The sequence below is a fragment of the Opisthocomus hoazin genome, chromosome 2 (assembly GCF_030867145.1).
Source record: "Opisthocomus hoazin isolate bOpiHoa1 chromosome 2, bOpiHoa1.hap1, whole genome shotgun sequence".
Taxonomy (NCBI): Eukaryota; Metazoa; Chordata; class Aves; order Opisthocomiformes; family Opisthocomidae; genus Opisthocomus; species Opisthocomus hoazin.
Window position 1 is genome coordinate 116,264,848 of NC_134415.1, and position 8,318 is coordinate 116,273,165.

At 40.6% G+C, this 8,318-nt stretch overlaps 1 protein-coding gene across 1 annotated transcript in view; it reads left to right on the forward strand.

Moving 5' to 3' along the window:
* The window catches only part of GREB1 (growth regulating estrogen receptor binding 1), a 103,289-nt gene extending 95,345 nt beyond the window's left edge, over window positions 1-7,944 (forward strand). Inside the window, exons 30-33 of the mRNA XM_009937413.2 lie at window positions 1,107-1,242; window positions 1,783-1,983; window positions 3,594-3,732; window positions 6,370-7,944. Coding sequence (XP_009935715.2) covers window positions 1,107-1,242; window positions 1,783-1,983; window positions 3,594-3,732; window positions 6,370-6,533 — 640 coding nt within the window. The 3' untranslated portion in view covers window positions 6,534-7,944. The remainder of the gene's footprint in view (window positions 1-1,106; window positions 1,243-1,782; window positions 1,984-3,593; window positions 3,733-6,369) is intronic.
* The last annotated feature ends 374 nt before the right edge of the window (window positions 7,945-8,318 follow it).

Sequence of the window (8,318 nt, forward strand, 5' to 3'; positions counted from 1 at the left end):
AATGATAGGAGTACAGACAGCAATGTGAAATGTCCGGAAAGCCAGACCACCCCACCCATTTCCTGCCTGTGCCTTTGAACCATGTGTGGCTCCCCAGAATCCTCTGTGTGGGTGCTGTTGAGCCTCCACTGTTTTATGACATTCCAAGCCTGGGCTGGCGAGGAAAATGGTACTTTTCAAAACACAGAGACACTGACAGTCAGGGATAACAAAGATCCATGTAAATATTCATAAGATCAAAGACAAGATTTTAAAAACCTATAATCAAATCTCACTGATACGAACTGCTGCAGTAGTTGCTCAGCTCTCTTAAACCCAAGGTCTGGATGTTAATCCAATGGTTCTGAACAACATCCAGTTTTCTGTGTAATATATATATACAAAATTGAAAACTGAGTCTGAATTTTCCAAAGGTCAAAGTATTTGAATTTACTTAGCTTTAGAAGTTTACCTATTATTCTGTTACATCTTATTTTTAAAATGGGTCAGATTTAGTTCAGGGATGTTTGGCCTCATTCTGCTTAATTTATTGCTATGTCTCACCAGTTCTGTTGTATTAAGAAAAGACTGCTTTGTCTCTAATGTAAAATGATGTTAATTTTGTAGAGGATCATTGAAAAATTTACTGGATATTCGTCTTCTAAGGGAAAAATGAGTAGTCAGAGACCTCTGAGCTTTTGATAATCAAATGTAGGGCCTCACCCATTTCATTGGAACTCAAAGGAATTAATTTCCTTCACCTTATTTGGGATAGCAATGTATGTAGCTATTTCCTATGACTGCATTATAGTACTAAAACACAAAGAAAATATTTTATCTTCTCCTAGATCTTTTCCCTGACAATTTACTACCTTTCTCCTTCGACTTTCCTCTGTGTTTCTGGTCCTTTCCCTCCCTAGGTGATTCCCTCCCTGATTCTGATCTTCTAGCCTAGTTTATCATTACAAAGCTGAAGCCTCTTTCCCTGACTGATAAGCGCTGGTGAAGGGTCAGTATGTTTGACACCTGTCCTTTCTGCGGTGCTGATCAAAGACCCTGAGTGTTTGTATTTGTTAGTATGTGATGAGGAACATTCCTCTGAACTGCTGTGATTTTATTCTTTCCAGATTTACGTGTGATGATGTTGACTTCAACTTGCGTGTCCACAGTGCTGGCCTTCTCATCTGTCGGTTCAATCACTTCAGTGTCATGAAAAAGCAAATTGCAGTAGGAGGACAGCGATCCTTCCACATTAAGTCTAAGGTGGGAACTCAGACTCTGTTTCATTGTTGAAATTCTGTTTTCCTTTTTTTTTTACCCTGTAACCAGCAGAGCTGAGGTATTTTGGTGCACTGCCAGTTGCCAGTAATGGGGTATGTCTGCCATGTGGGATTTTTTTTAAATTTCTTTCTGAAGTCCACAATATTTTTGGCATAAATGCACCTTTCCTTAATCATTTTTCTCCAAAACTTTCAAAAAACCCTGAAGTGTCTCACTACAATCCAAGCAACCATTCACTATGAGTCTTTTATCTCTAGTTATTGAATTGCTCATCTTCATGTGACTTCATATGTAGGAGTACTTTGGTTTCAAAGAAGAAACATCAAAGACTCTATAAATACAAATATAATTCTGTGAAATGGAAGCTTTTTTGGTAGCAGACATTTTTGGCTGAATGCCTTAGCTTCCTATATAAATCTTAGATTTGTAGGATAGAGGTATATTTTATACAAACCAAAATTCAGATAAGTACAACTCGATTGATCAGGATTGATCTGTACCAGCAATATTTTTTCCTCGTAGGTATCTGACACTCCAGTTTCAGTCTCCCCTGCTCAGTACATTTGTGCTCCTGACAGCAAGCATACCTTCTTGGCAGCACCTGCTCAGTTGCTCCTTGAAAAATACCTCCAGTATCACAGCCATCGCTTCTTCCCTCTCTCACTGAAGAATTATAGCCATCCAGTGCTATCTGTGGACTGTTACCTTAACTTAGGACCACAGGTACTGAACAAAATAATCTTCAAGCAGCTCTAGAAATGTATGGGCTACATTTTGGATGAGTTCCTTGATGCATTCCTTAATAAGAGTTACACAGCCTTTGAAGAATCAGGTACTAGTTCCCTATGATGTTAAAATAAAATTCTTAGTCCCTTGGAGATGTTATTAGAGACTTCAAATAAAGTACACAGTGAACAATACCAGAGTGGTCCTAAATATAGTCTGTGAATTATATTAGATTCTGAATTAACACAGAGCACATTTTTGTTTAAGAAGTGTTTTCTCAATCTCCTATAATTTGGCCCTTTCTACAGCAAAATTCTTCCACAAGGGTGTTTTACAAATACTAGCTAGCCCTTAGAAAGCACATCAAAATACAAATGTTTTAGTTCACTTTTGACTGATAAGCTCAGGCAGAGAAGAAAATACCAGGAAGTCAGAATGGGAGAGGCTGACATTAGATCACAGGAGCTGTTGGCTCTCTCTTATGACTTTGGATCTAAAGCTAAGGTCATACTTCAACTTTTATGTAGGTCGGATAGAAGTGTGATACTAAGATGGTGTTGTTCAGGAGAGAGAAACTGTTTTTACCTTTTCACCTGACTTGAAAGCTAAATGAAATTTAGTCTTGCTGAATTTACTAAACTCCTTTACCAAAACTGCTGTGTGATGACCTTCCCATACATGCTGCTCCCGGAACATTTTTAACTCTGTCTTTTAATTTCCTTTCTGGCTGAGCTCTTACAGGTCTACATTCCCACCATGTTTGGAAAAAGAAAGTGTGGAAGGGCATTGTACTGTTACTGTCTTCATCCATTGCATCCTTTCAGCTCTAACCCATTCTGCACATGAAATGAGTTCAATTCGGTTCTGGAATTGTTACCTAAGCTGGAAATTGATACAAGAGGATTGAAGGAATATGGATAAATATAGGCACCCTGGGCCACAGTCTTAGTTGCTGTGGGTCAGCCTTTCTCCACTGAATCATGCTGATTTGTGCCAGATGAGGGTCTGCCCCAACGAAGTTTTACAATGGCACTTTGGAAAAAAAGCCTCGTGCGGCAGATTCCTTAATTTAAATCTATAAATCCTGAAAGAGTGTGTAAATATTCCTTGTCCCTGGTGGATTTGGGGAATAGTCATAAAAACAAACTAGACAAGAGGAAACCTCGCACATTTATGTATATGCACAACTCTACCGACTTCAGTAATCCTATCGTAATGTAAATGAAATTAGAATTTCTAAAGAATTCTTTTTGTGTCTGACTGCGCAGTTACTGTATTTTCTCATGTGTAGATGAACAGTGCTGGGCAGGTCACAGCATTAGGTTTGTGACAAACCATTGTTCCTGCAGCTTTCAAACCCTAGCATATCTAAACCTCATAATAATAGTGATGAATAGTACCAACTAATACATAGTTATGAATAGTGCTTTTATGTGGCTTTTTAATAAGTAGAGGGATGTTTAGGGAGGAACTATAAAGATCGCAATATTTGGAGTTGGAAACAAATCTGAATTTGAATCTAGTGCAAATGCTGAAAGCTTGATATCAAGCCTTAGCTTTATATACAAGCTTGAAAAATGTTAATTTTTTCCTCCTCTCCCCATCAGATTGCAGTTTGCTATGTGAGTTCTCGGCCTCACTCTCTGAATATCAATTCCTCTGGTTTGGCATTCAGTGGTCTCCTGCTTTACCTGTGTGACTCCTTTGTGGTAGCTAGCTTCTTAAAGAAGTTTCATTTTCTTAAAGGTGAGCTGCAATAATTTTATTACAGAGAATTATATGTCCTAGTCTCTGGGAACCTGGGAAAAAAATGTGTTTTATATGAAAACATGCATGGAGATATATGCGTATGCATGTATGCATGTTTGTCTTTGTATGTCCCACCCAAATTTGATGCTTGATCTTGCTGGCTCTGTACTGTCATAAACTGGTCTATAACAGTGCTGTAAGTTTTGCAGACTTCTAAGCAGAGAGGAATGTTGTATCTATATCATTATGCCCAGCGTGTATGTGTAACTCCTTACCTGAAGTTTGAAAACTGAGTATTTAAGATTCATGTATGAAGCATTTACCTATTGTGTTCTTGCAGGTTTTCTGATTTTTCATAGAAAATGGATGATGAACAAGCCTCCATCAAAATCTGTTTACTATCCCCGGAAACAGAAGCTTGCTTATTTAAAATTTATTTCTAATAACCAGTTTCTCCATGTAGTCCTGGATAGCAGCAGAGACAAATAAGTTCCATTTGTATTGTAGGCAGTCACACTGCAAACTTCTTTCGGATTGTTCTGCTCCTACCTTAGGCATTTAGCACTCTGGGGATTTCTTTCGCTCACAGCTATAACTGTCACTGGTGGAAGAACACCGTGGCAAATGCCTGCTTGAAACAGGCTGAGCTGTTATGAACTGCTGTGCTCTTTGCTGCAGTTCACACGGTTTTGTGTAGGTATATGTAGCGAGGTGCAAATTGGGGTATACGGCGCTTTTACCTGCCCATGCCACTGAAGCCACAGGAGTGCCAGTGTCTATGCTCATTCTGGAGCAGTGTCCAGATTTTAACCAGCCTGTAGTTTCTCTAACAAGGCTGTCAGAGTAACTGCAAATGAAAGCAGTACTTTTCTACTGCATTTTTTGAGTGACCAGAGGCTATCAATCAGTCAATTTCTTTTTGGATAAACTAGACAATTTTTATAATGTGTAGCACAAAGTGTGTTTGATTCAGGATTTCTCCATCTCCCTTGGCAGTCTGCTTGATTTTCTAACCTGCTACATGAGTATTAAACATCACATGACTGTCTGTCTTGTTTCTTATTATTATATTCTCAACTTTTTTTTGTCTTGGGCATTTCCACTTACCTCACCATCTCTCATTCAGATTATTGAATGCTGGTGAGGTAATTATTTCCTCTTAACTGAGCATTTTTTTTCAGAAACCAGGAAATCATGCATGCAACTTAAAATGGTATCAGCATGCTAGTCAAGACAGTTGATATTGTTTATTAAAATATGGTATTTCTTACTTTGGCATTCCGGATTTGCCTGTGTCCATAACCATACAGGCCACATTCTTCTTTGCCAACATGTCAGCTTACCAATCCAAAAAGCACTAAATTTTGTGGTTAGTTTTCAGGACATGTTCCACAGAATCACAGAATGGTAGGGGTTGCAAGGGACCTCTGTGGGTCGTCTAGTTCAACTGCCCTGTCAAAGCAGGGTCACCTACAGCAGGCTGCACAGGACCTCGTCCAGGTGGATTTTGAGTATCTCCAGAGAAGGAGACTTCAGCACCCCTCTGGGCAGCCTGTTCCAGTGCTCTGTCACCCTCAGAGTGAGGAAGTTCTTCCTCATGGTCAGATGGAACTTCCTATGCTTCAGTTTGTGCCCGTTGCCCCTTGCCCTGTCGCTGGGCACCACTGAATAGAGTCTGGCCCCATCCTTAAGATATTTATAAACATTTATAAGGTCCCCTCTCAGCCTTCTCTTATTCAGGCTAAACTAGCCCAGCCCAGCTCCCTCAGCCTTTCCTCATAGGAGAGGTGCTCCAGTCCCCTCACCATCCTCGTAGCCCTCCGCTGGACTCTCTCCAGTAGTTCCTCATCTTACTTGAGCTGGGGAGCCCGGAACTGGATACAGTACTCCAGATGGGGCAGAGAGCGGGAGGAGAACCTCCCTTGACCTACTGGCCACATTCCTCTTAACACACCCCAGGATGTCATTGGCCTTCTTGGCAGCCAGGGCACACTGCTGGCTCATGGTTAACCTGTCGTCCACCAGCACTCCCAAGTCCCTCTCCGCAGAGCTGCTCTCCAGCAGGTCCGCCCCAAGCCTGTACTGATGCATGGGGTTGTTCCTCCCCAGGTGCAGTACCCTGCATTTGCCCTTGTTGAACTTCATCAGGTTCCTCTCCGCCCAACTCTCCAGCCTGTCCAGACCATTTCTGGTCAGCAAAGCACCAAGATCCCAGTCAGCCATCATGGTGATTGACTTGTGTGTTTTGCTGAGTGAAGGTTTCACCCAACAAAGTAATGATCAGTAAGGCTAGAACAGTAATGGATGTAGGGCTTTATCTTGTCTTCTCTCAGGACCCATCACCGCCTCCTTAAATCTGACATTTTTACCCTTCCTTTCTCTAAAGAGTAGGGAATGTATTGTTAGTCCTGTTCATTAGATGAATACTAGATACCTGAAGTTACACAAGAAAATCCTGATAAACAAGGAGCTGAACATAACTCTACTCAGTCCTACACAAGTGTCTTAATTTTCTCCCAAGCCCGTTTGTAACTCCTGATGTGAAAGTGGTGGAGTTCTACATGCTAAGATGTGGTGGGAGCTGGGTGATCTGAGAACATACTCATGTGGGTTTCTTTTTAACTGTTTGCTTAGGTGCCACCCTGTGTGTGATCTGTCAAGATCGCAATTCTCTTCGCCAGACTGTTGTCCGGCTAGAACTGGAAGACGAATGGCAGTTCAGACTGCGGGATGAATTCCAGACTGCCAATGCAAAAGAGGACAGACCACTTTTCTTCCTGACTGGAAGACATATCTAACTGAAGAGACACATTGCCTGAATGGTACGAGAGACTAACTACCACCCTAATTGCCACCATCTCATGAAATGACTTTGGAGAGGCTCTGTTTTCTGAACAGAAAGAGGACTGTTTTCCATTGTTTATTAGAATGATATCTAATCAGACAATTTACGTTCATATTTCCAAACATTGAAGAGACTTTTCAAATTTAATTGTCTGATGGAAGTCATTCCTACCTCCTGGGAGAAATGTGGAAACTTGCTACTTAGCGTGGCGGAACTAATTTTGGATCAGAAGGGAGGTCAATGAGTGCACTTCTTCTGTGACAAAAAAGACCACATGCAAGTTTATAAGCAAGAGTTTCAGAAAACTGTAAATTTAGGAGCAGATTTTGTTTTGCAAGTCTTATTTATCTAACAGTTGGCACAAGGCAACAGGAATTGTTACAGTTTTGTAGTATACTGCTACTGATTGATCCAGGTAGGCTTTTTATATGAAGATTTGTAAAGTATATTCCTTTAATAGTGGGAACTCGGAGTCTTGTTTTTTGGAACACGTGCCACACTGGATAGATTTACCATACAGGATTCTTGGGATAGAACCATAATTATATGTCTGATTTTATTGGCATAAGGAAGAGAGTCAAGAGAGTAGATTTTAAAATGAGATCTGAACATTTAAACACATAACTGAGATTATCTTGAGGAACTGAAGAGATCAAATAGTGAGACTGACCTACAAAGGACTTAGTACATCTAGAACAGTGGAGTTTTCTGGTTTCTGACTAAATTTTTGCACTGGCTGCAGACTTCAAGCTGGGCCCAGTGCACTCAAGACAGCAGATGAGACAATTCTGAAACACTCCCAATACACTTTCTGGGGATATTTTCTTGCCAAGGTGCTTCAAAAGAGTGAGAAAATGGAGATACATCTCTGAGGACTTCAGGTGGAAATCTGAAAACGTGTTCCAGAATGGCACCAGGCATTATGCTATTTTATATGCTCTAAATGTGAAGTCAGTGATCATGTTCTTTGTCGAGGTTTTTGGATATCCTCTCTGAGTTGCGAACTTCCTGTCTGTCTTTATAGAATCAGTGTTAAGTTCACTCAGTCCAGGTGCAGGAAGGATCGGTATAGACATTATCAGAAGACATCTAATATTTGGGCAGTCCTTGCTTGCTGCATACACCAATAGGAGGATCCTTGGTTTTATACTGATGAAATGCCATCAGGTGTCTGAGACCATTACAGTACTGGCCTTGAAATGCAGACATCAGTATGCCAAAGAGCTAATTTAGGTTCACTTACAGAGATAAGGCAAGTTCCGTAGTTCTGAGAGACTTAAATCACTAATTACGAGGTACCTGCTAGAAATCGGTGTGTTTCTGTATTTCATTGTCCTTGTTTCAGAGTGAGAATTCATTTTAAGTTTTGGGAAGGAAGGTGGGCATTGTCCTATGTAATTAGTATTACCTGTTCAGTTTTCACCAGCTGATTAGTTAACTTAAACTTTTTTAAAGAAGTGTGACATTCATGTCTAATCCATCCTTTATAAATAAAGTTCATGCTGCATGGACATCTGTCTTGGTGATGTACGGGAGTATCAAGTACGCTTTTGTAGGGGGGGATGGAAAAAGAAGAGGGCTAGCTGAAAGGAGTTAAGCTAATTATAGGAATGCCCTGAAGTGGTCAAGAGAAAATACAGTACTGCTTAACGGCCTAAAGCATAACGCAGCCTCAAAGGTGTAAATGTTTTTACAGGAACTCAGGACTAAAGACAGTGGGTTGATATCTGCTTTCTTG